Genomic DNA, 14,054 nt, shown 5'->3' on the forward strand with positions numbered 1-14,054 from the left:
AACTGTGAAGCAAAAAGCACGAATGCACATCTTGTAAGGGCTGTACAGTTTATCTTCTTGACTTCATCTGCCTTGCTACCAGCTGAAAATGTTTTGCTAGTTTTAAGACAGACTGCATATGCTTACACAAATGCAGATGTTCATGATTGTTATGGGATGGGAGACAAACCTCAATACACAAATTAAGTAATGTGACATGAAGAAATAAAGACCCTGTTTAGAATTTGCCCACCATTAACTACTGAAGAATTTACAAACAATTCTTTAGCAGCTTGTATCGGATCCAATTAGCAGGATTTAATTGAAAGCTTGTGGCATACAAAGCAGTTTAAACACTTTGTAAGATTAGGTCTAAGGAATTAAGCATCTCAACTTTGTTAATATAAGTACCAAATCACATTAGGGCTTGCATTTAACAAGTCTTCCCATTCTTTCAATGGCACTGGCATGAAAAAGGAGTACTCCAGAATCAGAATTTCATTGGTCAAAACATCAGCTGAGAACACTTAGATTTCTATACTGGCAAGCAATTATTTTAAAATGCTGTACCATGAGAGGCCTAGGAAGCATTTTAGTCTATTTTACAGCTAAAGCATCCCACTACAGACCCTCCAAAGCCAATCCCTCCCACAAGACTTCTATGATGCGAGAGAGGGCAGAATATTCACCTGGTTTGTTCAGAGAAGCTGTAAAGGCCTGTTGTATCCCACTGATCTATCGTGTTTGGTGTACTCAGTCCCCAAATTTCAGAGCAAGTGCTGTGCATAAATTGAAAACAAAAACAAAAAATTGATATGAATATGGAACATGGTTATTCAAAACACCATGATGTCAAACATGGAAAAATGTACAGAATACGTCCTTCCACATAGAAGATAGAGCATTGTCAGGTTTCCATTTAAACTGGCATCTAATGCTATATTTTCTATATGAAGGAGGCTATTAAAATGGAACACGTGATTCAAGGTAAATGATAATGTTTTTAAAAGGTGAACAAGTTCTCTGGTTTTAAGTAGTCAATACAGTTGTAATGTTCCTTAAAACAGGCAAAACTTCCTCAGCCTAGCTCGTAACAAAATTCAATTTTAAAGGGTAGTTTCTGGAGGTTTTTTTGTTTTTGTTTGTTTTTAAACATAAACCAATCTAAGCTTTCAAACAGACACCGTGGGTAGCTGAAACTGAACTGTCACAGCCTAACTTTCAGGTACCACCACTTCAGTATCAATCTCATTTTCCATGCAGATACTAACTTCCTGCTTTTCCGAACACAGGAAAATTTGGACTCTGAAGAAGAACACATTACAGCTGGTAATCCTCACCGTTTTCTTTATTCCCCTTGATTAAAAAACTAAACACTATTTTCCACAAAACGCAATGTTTAACACAGTTTTATAGCAGTGTATTTTAAGATTTAATTATAGAATAACAAAACTTTAACCGGTAAATCAAGCAGACCAGGAAAGCAGGCGGGAAGGAGAGACAACCCATTTCTTTACAGAACTGCTTCAATGACAAGATCAAAGCAGTAAAGAAAAAGGAGCCTGTGACAGACACAAACTAAGAGCAGCAGATTTAAGCAAAGCAAGAAAATAGCATGGGTTTGTAAATGGTCAACATGTTTTCAAACCATACCTCAAGCTCGGCTCTGTCATGGACTTGTTCTGTGACCACTGGAAATGTTAACTTATTTTACCTAAGTAACACACAGCTAGACTTTGCATCTCAGAAATGAGTTTGTTTGACAAGCCCCTTACAACTCCACTAGCTAATCACACCACCTGAGGTTTGACTGGCTGATACATTACCTTTGAAGTTCATAGTCTCCGAAAAGTTTACCATAAAGAAAAGCAGCCAAGTTCGCCGAACTCTTAGGTATAAATACAAGCTTTGATATTTAAATTTAAGCTCCTAAACTTAGTTTATATACTTATGAGGTTGGATTCAGTGCTTTAATAAAGAGAAGTGACATTTTTATTTCTCTTCCTTCTACAGGGAAATTCACTAATGGATTTCATTAGAGTTAGAAAAGAGAAGACAGCACAGTACTGTACTTAAGACCACTTTTAGGGTTGACAACTACCTTAATTCCATGGTTGCTTCAATAATACATAAGCGTGGGCTACTGACAAATGCAATGAGTAGTTCAGGTCCCCTTCCGACCTGGCCACATCCTTATTTCTAACACCACGCCAAGGGAGGCGGGAACACTCATGCAATAGAGCAGCGAGCCACATCAGCGAATTGCCCATCTGATCCCAGAACACACGTGGCAGAAAACTAGCGTTTTGCGAGTTGCTTCTCAGCCAGATCAGTTCCTTTATTCCCTGTGGAGCTACACGAACGTGTCCAAAAAAACCCCCCAAAACAAAAAAACCTATGGCCTCTGACACGTCATTGATAATGAACACAAGCAAATCTTATGCCAGATGACTTCTTGTCTTTTTGCATTGGCAGGACAGAGACACATATTAAGGTTCGTTCTCTGACACGTATCCAGGCTTCACAAGAGCCAACTATTCTGAACAAGCGCCTCAACCTGATACCCAGATAATGTCACCACTCTCCAGAAACAGAGCGGTCAGAAGAGGGAGAACTGACCACTACAGGATCAGCAGAGCCTGCAACCTCTCCCTTTCATATTCCTAAAATGCTTCTGGGGAAGTGGGCTGCCAGAAGCTGTGTGAGGGTTGAAATAGCTGCCCTGAAGACACACAGGCAGCTCGAGGGCCTAAATTCATACTGTCACACAGATTGCACGTGGTCCCAAATTGTTGACTGCATCATTGGTGCAAGCATGACCCTGCCACGCAGCTGCTTTACAGCTAAGACAATACATGCAAAAGTAAAGCCTTATAGCCCTTGACAAAACCTGATGAACAGTATTTTGTACTGTTAACCTCTTCCCTCATCAATATTTGAGCTGGCAAAACTGACAGTATATTCCAAACCTATGAAAAGACAAACACTATTCTGAAGCGACTGCAGGATGGTGCCATAACTTGCAAAGAAACCCAGGACACCATGGAGAAAGAAGGTGGTAAGGAAGTAAGGGGTGAACAAAAACAATACACAAAAAGTGATCCGTTAAAGAGGAGAGCACAACCTCCATTATTCAGCAGCCTATATATATATGCAGTCTTCCAGGACATATGTCTGCTTAGATCTGGGATTAGTATCAATGTTTTTACTAGCTCATCTACACTAGGGCTTTACTCCCATTCCAATAACTCACGATCAAACACTAAAGAGCCTGCTGGAAATCATCCTGTATGAGCAATACTAAAGTGAGCTCCACACAGCTTTTCCTGTCCACTAGAAGAAACATCTGAAGAAATAAAGCGGTCTCCCCACTCTCCTGCTCACATAAAAGATCCACTGCCCAAAAAGTTCAAGACTTCCTCCCACTCCCATGCCACCCAGCCAGTAAACTAGGACTCTGAACATTCACACAGACCCCAAATCAGAATGAAATTCCTCACAACCATAAAAAGCATACTTCATATAAAGCACTTCCACGAAAGGCAACAGTTGCTACTCCGACACAGTATGTTCATTCGTATGCAAGCAACGGCTTGATGAAGGGCAGACACTCCTAGCCATCCCAGCACGCTGGTGGCCAAAAGGTGGATTCTGAAAGATGTTTAAACCACCACCAAAACCATCCATCTGAAAGTCTATGCTTCCTATCTCCTCTTTATGTAGTAGAGGGCCAAAAATAAATAGGAGGCATTCTCTCCTAAACCTGCCTTTCTAAATTGTTCCAAATCCCTTGCGAGATGAAGAGTCAGTCTTTGCCTTAGTCCATAAAGAATCTGGAAGAACCAAGGACTAACATCTGTATGCATAAACTAAATATCATCTGGAAACATTCCCAGGTGCTGATCATAATCACGTACGCTTGAAAGTACATTCCCCAGCATCGGCCCATGCCAATGAGCGTTCTCCCACACAATTCCCAGCTTCGAGAGTCGGCACAGGATCGGGACCACTGGCACCGGGCAGTTCAGACGCAGCCCCCCTGCCCTGGAAGCAGAGTTTAAGGGTGTGAATGCAGGCAGTTGTAAGCCAGTTGGCCTCAGTGCCTGGGAACATTCCCAGGCACGTTTAATTTATTAGAAGAGAAGTAGCCAAAACATGTCGCCATTTAACCTTTAGTAAGCAGACTGCCCTCAAACCAATGTCCTGAAGCACACTTCAGGCTTTGTGTTTTGTAGAACAGGGACTTTAGTTTTTGAGCCCACTGTATACTGCAGCATTGCTGAGCCACCACTGTTTCCAAAATACAGTTTGACTCCTGCGTCCAAGATGGACTTAAATCTTTCCTGTGTAGACAGGGCTTAAATATATTCCAAGCTACAAGTTTAAAATAAGTATAATTCCTCCAACCAGAACGGACACTTTAATTCCAAGGAGCATTTTCAGTGCTGCTCTCAAAACAATTTGACCTGTTGATATAAACAAGGTCTCAACTAGACGAAAGCTAATATTTCTATCTTTTCAATAATGGTTCAGATTAGCAAATCACCACGTTCTGTGGCTGCCAGCACTCCCAGAGCAAGCTCGCTTGAATACTAGATTGCTGCTTTTGCAGACACAACAGAATTGGTGAATTTATTATAAGGGACTTTAGGGATCTAAAGCATGAAATTGGCTCAATTTCCCAGATGTCCTGAAGTTCTAACAAGAGAAAGCTATTTCCTGGAAGAAGGAGAAACATTCAAAGAATACCTGCAAGGAAAAACAGCTACTCTTAGAGACTGAGGGATTTTCAGGGAAAAGGCAAAGTTCTAGCGAACATCTGGTTAAGCTGTTACACTAAACCTGGGACAACTTAGTCCTGCAGTTCAAATCTCTGGACTGACTAGAAGACAGATGTGGTGAATAAAGGGTCAGATAGTTATTACTGGGTGGAACCGAAGCAACTTCCGTCGGAGCCTTTCCCTAAATGGAAAGGGTTGCAAGAGCTGGCATTGCAACTTGACTTTTTATCTGCTTATAAGGAGCAGCATCTCAGATGATATTATACAGCTCTGGCAAGAAAAATCTTTAATGTGGCTATCAGCATGCAATAGTACAGAGTATGCCTTCAATTCTTCCATTTCATCATTTCCTTTAACAGGAAAATCTGAGTTCCAAAAAACCCTACTCTGGGCAAGAAATTACCTAAACAGCAAAGAGCTGTAGCAATGCTTCACAATTTTGAGACAAAATGCCAAATCTGCCTTCCTCTAGTAAGATAGAAAATAGTGATATGCAGAAGAAAAATCAGGACACAGGAAGAACCTAAATATCACAGAAAACCCCAAAAGTATTTGTATTACTTAAGTCTACATATTATGGATGTTGATACCAAGCAGCATCACTAATGCAAACCATACTGGAGGAGTAATATCCATAAGCCTACTACAGAACTGAACTATGAAGTCCCAGCTCAAATACAGAAGAGTTATTTCTCTGCCAGTAAAGAATGGACATGGACAAATATGATTTGAGCCATACTGCTAAGTATACAATACAATTGCTTGCTTTGATGTATTACATCCCTATCTGAACAATCAATGTCCATATGAAATTCCATACTAGCTAGATATAAACTACCCAGGATGGAAGAGTCTGAAGTAGCCTACTGGAATTACATTCAGCAGTCCAAATATACAGATGGACAACATCTGAAAGGGAACATGCTGGTGAAAAACAGATTCTTGCATCTGGAATATAATTAGGTGACAAAGGACACTGACTCATCTAACTAAAAAAAGCAACAGGATAAGGCTACCATTCTCAGTTTTTTGGAAGATGACCATTACCAACCAGCATATTAATGATAATTCGTGACAGTACAACCTCATTGTAGTGAATACAGACAACCATTTGGGTTTTGGCTTGCAGTGGCACTGATTCCAAATTAGAAGCTTCAGTAACTGGAGATGCATTTACCCAGGACAATCCACAGCTCTCATGGATACCCAAACGCCAACTAACAAAGCCACCTCAGCTTGGTGCTCAACCTAGGTCTCCTAATTAGGTTTAGTTTCTCAGCACAGCTAAGAGCTAGATGTACTGATTTGCAGATCCAAGCAAGTATGCCATTGCTGTTCAGACAGCACTTACGCTACAGCATCAAACTGCTGCCTACATGTGGCACTGCATTGCCAATAGTCCAAGACACCCCTGTAACTTTCCCCTAGTGCATTTGCAAAGCAGAAGGACTGTTCAAATAAAAGTAGGGATTAAGTTAATAAGTCTTGTCAGTGATCGAGGTTATAGCTGAAAGAATCTGAAGCCAGCACAATTTTAAACAGTGCTTTGCGTGAACCCAAAGGAATCAAAGAGCACTGTCACTCTTATGCTTAGGCTGGCATCCCTTTGCTAATGTAAATTTATTACTACTTTTTACAGTGACAGAGTGAACAAAGCAACCACCCCACCACTAAAACTGTTCATGGTATTAGCCAGGCTGCATGCTCTAGTTACTTTTTTTGTACTAAATGCAGTGCTCGCAACAATACTACATCAGATGCAAGTTAGGCAGAACCACTTCAAAGATGATACACTTCAAAGTGGTATATAAAATAGCAGAAACTCTACACAGAAGTCATTAAATATTGTCACACTTCATAGATAACCGGAATTCCATTTTATTCTTGCAAAGGAGTGGAATGGCTGTAAAGCAGCTAAAAAGCAGGGAGTTCAGTAGACTATCTACTTTTTACCTGAAGCAGAAGTACTAGCAAGAGAACAAATAAAACTACAAAAGCAAATCGCTTCACACTAGTCAAAGCCTGTATTACTCAGGGATTACTACAAAGTGGTCTCAGGCATTTAACTTGCTTATTTGTAAAGTAAAACACTGAATCCCTAACATCTTTCGTGACTATCACATCCTGCAAAATCTACAGCCAGTAACATGTTTGTAAGTGAACGTTCAAGACTATGTCTTCTCTATTCTTCTTTCTCCCAGATCTTACATTCACGAGCCTTTTTACTACTGAATCTAGTTTCTCTGCCCCCACCTATTCTGAGACAGTCGCAGTGCTGGAGGTGCCACTGAAAATAGTTTTAGTAAACTGTAACAGTACTTCATTTATCTATTTTAAAATCAGAGTTAGTTTTCAACTTCTAAAACTCTCATGCAAAGGCTTCTGTACAGATGTGAGCCTGACATTTTCACTCAAAGCCTAAACAAGAAAAACACAGTAAGAATAAAGGAAGATCAGGGTTTGACTTGAACTAAAAAGGTTACTTAGTACAGGCACACACTGGAACACTGTCATAGCATCAGACAGCTACCAGCTTAACAGTCACAGCGCTTACTACCTTAACTGAGATTTTGTCGAGGGTATGGGGAAGGAGGCAGCCAAGAGGTACAGAATTTGCTTGAAGAGCTACACCAAGCAATCCAAATTTGAGGTAAAGCAGTGAGAAATAGTTACTAGATTTATGAGAGCTCATTTTCTCATAAGGAAGGGCCAAGTGACATTGTTTTATCATAGCTCATGGCTGCTTCTGTGAGATCTGCCTGAGAAATCAGGATAAATCTACTGATTCAAGATCTATCTTGCACGGCAACTTTTATCTTTTTTCAAAATCTTACTATATAAAAACTTAGATCGAAGACCTTAAATAGCAACACACTAGGCAGAAATCTGTGGCAGGAACACAGCTATTTATGTTAGTTCATCACTAGCACAGCTGGACTGAAGTTGCACTTGTGTGAAGTCACTGCTCGTTACACCGCTGATGCTGACTTTAAGACCCTGGAGATGGGTAAGAGAACTCAATCCTTCCTCTTGTTCCAACCTCTTCTTCCAGATGACAAGGAGGTTCAAGAGCCCATACAGCTGAAAGGAAGATCAAAAAGGATACGCCTAACCTTTGGGACTAGCTCAGAAGGTCTTGAAAATGACAGGTCCAGATGGACTATAGATGAACCAAAGTCAGTAATTAAAAAGATTCATTTGCTTACATTCAGCATAGAAGACAGTTCTTACCAAGTCTGCCCGATCGTAGTTTCTTAATTCTGGGTTTCAAATGAAAATATGCTATGTGTTTAGCTACTTTTATACTCTGACTTGACAATCCTTTCTTTACATTAGCAATTAGCATTTCTCCTTACTACAGTCTGAAATGTCTATGTACAGTAGTAATGCTAATTATACTACCTGTCTTTGCAAATAGCATCTCAGCCAGCTGTTCAGCCAACTGGATATACAGAAGTTTGCTGCAAAACATAGTTTGGCTGGCCTAAATGTCTCAACTTCTGAACTGTATGTTGCTTAGGGTTTATTTTCCCCCACAGTGGGGGTGGCAGAGGAGAAGGTTACCTGCACTATGCTCAGTCAGAAAACATCAAAAGAGATCTGCATTAACAATGCAATTTTTTTTAAGCTACCTTCACAAGATAATAGCTACCCTACCCCTTTTTTAAATCCTACAACATTTTGTGTCCCAGCAGAACTGACCAATCTTTTTACTGGCATCTCCATCATCCCATATTATAGTGACAGGATGGCATCTCTTCATTTAAATGCACATAATGAGATGTGCACATTCATCAATGGCACAACCCAGCATTACAGCAGTACGTTCCTGCTTATGAATCATGAGAAGCAATGCAGGTCTTGATCTCCCTTCTTTAAAAGGGAAAATGTAGAGGTTCAGTAACCGTTTAGTAGGAAACAGGGATTTTTTTTTTTTTTTTTTAAGTATCTGCTAGAGGGATGAGCTAATATGTTGGTCAATGCTAAATAAAAAGCATGAGTCTGAATTCCTCTTAAAAAATGACTTAGCTCTGCATTTGCACTTATCCTTGGTAGGAGCTGGACAAGATTCTTCCCTGCAGACCTTTGCTGTCAGTGACAGACACTGCAGTAGAAAAGGAGATTACTATGAAAGGAGCGGGGAAAGAAAAAAAGGGGGGACAGGTTCTGTTAGAGTAGTATTAGCACAAGAGTAAATGGGTGTTTGAACATGTCAAATACAGTTGGGCAATTAGTCTGCTAACAGATTCTCCTATTTTTCAAAGGAGTAGCAGAGCCTGTTAAGTCTAGGAAAAGGATATTAAGTAATGTCTAAAAGAGCTTGGACTCCAGAAAAGAAAGCTCTTACATAACTGAAAGTGCAATTTGTACTCTCAGTACAAGCTTAACAAAATGATGGTAACAGTGGCAGCTGGGTACTTGGCTCCTAGAATTATGGACACTTCTCCAGGTGTACCTGTTTTCTACTAGATTTTTTTTTTCTTCAGTAATTGGTCTTATATACACATAACAGAAAGGCTTTGTTTCTGCTCTTCCCCAAGAGCCCAAAGCAGACTTTTTTCAAGCAGATGCAATACACAAAAAGACTACTTGTTCAAAACAGTAACTGTACCTTTTCTCCCTGCTTCCCCTTTCACACATATTGAGGACATACTGTATCCAAGGAAGAAATGTTTAAACGTGCATGTTTAGTGGAATACAAATCAGGAACCACTAAGTGACTCCTCTTGATCAAGCAGCCTTTTAAGAATAAAGTTTATGTAAACTTTTATGCAATACAGTCAAAATTAGTACATCAAATAGAAAATGCAGCATTTCAACTGTGCAAAATGACTTAAGTAATCTTCCTTAGTAAATGGATATATGCTAAAAAATTAACACATCAAAATAGCCAGAAAAGCAGGAGACACAGGATGCAATTAACCTCTCTAACACTGTTGGAAAGGAAAAAAAAAAGTCATTAAACAGCTCTATTTACTTCATGTTAAACTTTGAGGATGTCCACAGGGGACGCACAAGTAGAAGGGGAGGTACAAAGGATGCTCTGTTACAGCCTGACATCAGAGCTGCCCATTGCACATTTCAGGGCAAGGAGCTAGTTTCTTCCAGTTCTGCAGAGTGCCAGGTCAGCAAGTCATCCTGATGAACAGTATAATGCTTCTCTTGCCTTTACTAAAAGCACACTTCTTCCTGGTCATATGATCAAAAAACATCTTACAAAGGCAAAAATATAGATATAAGGCAGGCCCCTTCGAAGCATTTTCTCCTCCGCCCTTCTCCCAAATCCTGACATGCTAGCCCAGCGCTGTCAGACAAAATAAAGTGGCCAATGACAACCACTGTTACCTTTATTTTGTCTCAAAATTAGGAAATACTAGGAGGATAACACCTTAAAGTCCAAGATTAACCTTTCCAGGATGACACGGAAATCAAGCAAAAATAAAGTATTTCTTTTCTTGCTGTCCCCACTGACTGTTCAGATGCAGATCCTATCAGAGAGTCTTCAATCAGTGTCCAAAGTCAGGGAGAACATCCTGCAAACTTGTTTCCTTCCAAAGAGCAAGACTAGGCAGCGCACAGGGACTGTTTTCAGGACTGTGGTACAAGAGATGCAATACAACTGAGCCTCACTTAAGAGTTGGTGGGGAGACTGAAGACGACAGGGAGCACGCAAATCAGCCAAGGAAACCGTGACCCAACGGCTTTGCTGGAAAACTTGCCCTACAGCTCCCTTCTCCCAACATAACACAGTTTGAGCAGCTGCTATATATATATATGTATATATATATGAACTCTGAAGCAATCTTACTGGCGATAAGATGAACTACAACACAGACATCCCCCCATCGCACCCCATGAAATCACATATTCAAAACAGTCACCAAGAACAGTGACCACTAAATCCAGCATCCAGTGTGGAAGACAAGTGTACAACTGTGTTTGCAATGGCAACTCCTAAGAGAATAACCAGGCAGAAAGAGAGACAGACCAGCATGTGGCCCCACAAGCTTCAGGGCTTTGGATGTGTGTTAAGATGGCTTCTTGGAAATAACTTCAAATTGCTGCACTGCTTTCATTTGTTACACTATTATATGCAATAAAGGTTTTCTGATTGCAATGTTATTTTGCAGCTTCTCACATCATCTTCACAGAAATGTGAACACAGTACTTCAACTGGGATAAAAGCATGCAAGTTTGAAGTTCCCAAAGCTGAAAGTACCGTGCTCATTACATGACTGAGTGAACTAAAGTTGAACATAAAAACATCCATCTCATATAATGAGAACATCACACTTGAAAACATCTCCGGACTTCCTGATAAAAGTTTTTCAGAGAACACAAGACCACCACCTCATAAAAAAAATTGTATTATCAAAGTAGAGGAAGGATATCCAGGAACACACACTCCAAAAATATCCAGTTAGGAGAAGAATTTTTTGGAGCAATGAGTACCTAGTAAGATGTTGCACCACATCACGCAGCATGCGGTTTTGAAACAAGCATGTTCAGCGACTCAAGTCTAGCTGAGAAATCACCATCTATCCTCTACTCGCTCATTTTAGCATGTCTTTTAAAACAGTAAATTGAACAATTCCTTTCTAATGTTTAAATCTCCACTGAAAGGCTCCAACTAAAGCACCATCTTCCAGAACAGGAGCAATGTCAAGCCATTAAATATCTTTTTCCTTTTACTTGTAAGTTACATAAGGAATGAATAACCTACGGGATCATCTCCATTCCACTTCATACAACCTGCAGTTCCCTTTTTTTCTTCTCTAGTTTCTATTAGTAAGTAAGGCCATGCGGTAAGTTAAGATGACACCCAACAGAGCTTCACAGATTAATGAATGCTCTGTATCATCCCTAACATGAAGACAGACCTAAACAGAATCAGGAGTATCACAGGACAAAGTATCTTTACAGAAAGACACATCTATCACAATACTGGTTGATCTGTCCACAACAAGTTCGTTTATTAACGGCAGATAATTTCACAGAAGGTCATGCTTTCAAAAGAGGTAAAGACAGAGCTCACATACACTCTTCCAGACTTGCACCATAAAACATTTAAAGATGATCTTTATCTTAAGTTCTCCAACCACTGCTAGTCATCCTAGGTGCAGAGTCAGTCTCCACACTGGTAAAAGTTTTCCCCAAGAGTTAACAAGTACAGCAACCCACGGCTAAGCCTGTCATCCTCCAAGCAAGTGAGCAGCTGATACTACTGCATGAGCAGGCTGTTCTGTAACCCGGAGGACAGGAGACAAAGTTGAGATCTGACATTTTGATAAACTGTCTCAAACTCATGGGTATTTGGGCTGGTGAGGAGGAGGGTTAGCTCTGCAAGACACCTATCTGGTCTGTGTTGCTTGAAAAATATGCTGACTTGGCAGAAAAGTCTGAGAACAACAGAATTACACAAACCTTTTACCCTCATTTCAAACCAAAGGTGCTTCTGGATAGCCTTCCCTATGAATTCCCCATGTGTCCTGAGAAACTCAATGACAGAGGCCCAGGAAGACAAGTGAACACAGGATATATTAATTATAAAGTGCTCGATGCAAGGAAGCCCCTGCATCATGCCAGCACAACTGCTGCAGTCTAAACCAGCTACTGGTGCATACCTAACATGAAAATTGGTGACTTGAGAGAATACACTGACCTTGATTAACCTCCAGACAAGAGAGAGTATCTTTAGAGATTAGGCATACAAAAATTCAAAGAAATATCAAGTACTACATAACTGTAGTCCACAGTGCACACAGTAAGCAAATGGATTCGAATGAAGTTAAAGTTTGACAACCAAGATTGCCTAACTACAGGCCTCTATTCTCCTCAGACCGGAGCAGGATATGGGACACGATACCAGATACCATCCACAGAAAATCTGAGCATGCAGAGTGGCAGATCCCTTGGAATAGGGATGGAAACCTATTTACTGAGCTTCACTGCCTAGAGCTAGACAAAAAGGAAGTGTCAAGATTATGGACAAGTCCTGAAGTCTCAGGCATCTCGCTCATACTCCACACCCAGAGTGCTCACCTGAAGATAATGCCCACAAGCACTCTTGCCTCACATACAATTGCTTAATAGTTAAAATACTTTCCCAGGACATCCAACAGCTTCTTTTCCTTGCTCCACTGATGGGAGTTGACCCTGACTTACCTCACCCAAAAAGAAAAGTGGTAACAAACAACTGCCCTGTGCTCCAGTAGCAGCTACCCTGCTCTCTCTCTGTGCTACTGCAGCACAAGATCAGAATTTCAAAGGCTAGAGAAAATTAGCATTCAAGTTAACATTTTTGTGGCTCCTTGGTGCAACGAAAGCTGGTTAAATCCTTCTTGCTAGGTTACTGAATAAAGCACTGAAGAGTTCCCACAAGCTGAACGAACACTTCAGCAACAGGCTGCAGTGATACTGCCTTCCCAGGCTATTTCAGCATTTTTAAGTGGTTGCCACCAGTGCAATTTGCAGCAGACACAACCACATTGATGGGCCATATGTTCTCCAGCTTTAATCATCTGAGACATATGGGGGACAGTGGAACATTGATTTTTCAATCCCAGTTATGCTTTTACAAGGCATCAGCTTGCAAGACAGGTACACCGGGCATAAGCACAATATTAGGCATTCATAAAATTTATATATGAAGGAACCAAAAGGGGATTTTCATCCTCGGCTTTGTGGAATTCATCAGGATGTATATAGTTAAATTCTTTCTTTGCTATGGCCGTTAAGTTTACATCCAAGTCTCCCCCACTAATGCAGAAGAGCAAACATTTATTTTGGAAAGACAGCAAAGAACTATCAATACACTTTGGTGATCAGATGCTATGCTGCTGTTGGCTTACACAAAAACTTCAAAGTTCAGAAAGTGCTCTTTGAAAATGTAGTTGAGTCCATGAAAATAGCATTTGAGTTATTAAAGAGACTTTTTCAACCAAACACCTGATAGCTGAACATTGCTGCAAACATATGAGACTTTCCACTACACTTAGAGCCAAAAAATTCCACATCAGCTGTTTATTAGGCCTTCACATTCAAAATTTCAAAACGACAGCATGAGTTAAAGTTTTTCAAATATCACAGAGGAACCTGACTTGAAGCCTCCCACAAATTCAGAGGAAGTGAATACCAGTTCTGGGACACAACTCACCAAATCAACTAAACAGTAACTCTGAAATTCTGCATTTAAGCAAATCTCCAAGTTTCTTTCTTTTGTATCAGACTTTCAGCTACCCAGTATTCTAGGAAAGAAGATTTCCAAGCACCCCAGGAAACGTTCAGTTTACC

The 14,054-nt window shown here is 40.4% G+C and overlaps 1 protein-coding gene across 4 annotated transcripts in view; it reads right to left on the minus strand.

The window, feature by feature from the left end:
- The window catches only part of LOC135325136 (mothers against decapentaplegic homolog 2), a 51,254-nt gene that overhangs the window by 14,920 nt on the left and 22,280 nt on the right, over positions 1-14,054 (minus strand). For 3 of the 4 annotated variants that reach the window (XM_064502769.1, XM_064502770.1, XM_064502771.1), the window contains one exon: positions 669-758. The exons of the other annotated variant lie outside the window; for it this stretch is intronic. In XM_064502769.1, coding sequence (XP_064358839.1) covers positions 669-758 — 90 coding nt within the window. The remainder of the gene's footprint in view (positions 1-668; positions 759-14,054) is intronic. 4 annotated transcript variants of the gene reach the window in all.

This window comes from Dromaius novaehollandiae, chromosome Z, assembly GCF_036370855.1.
Source record: "Dromaius novaehollandiae isolate bDroNov1 chromosome Z, bDroNov1.hap1, whole genome shotgun sequence".
NCBI classification, from domain to species: Eukaryota; Metazoa; Chordata; class Aves; order Casuariiformes; family Dromaiidae; genus Dromaius; species Dromaius novaehollandiae.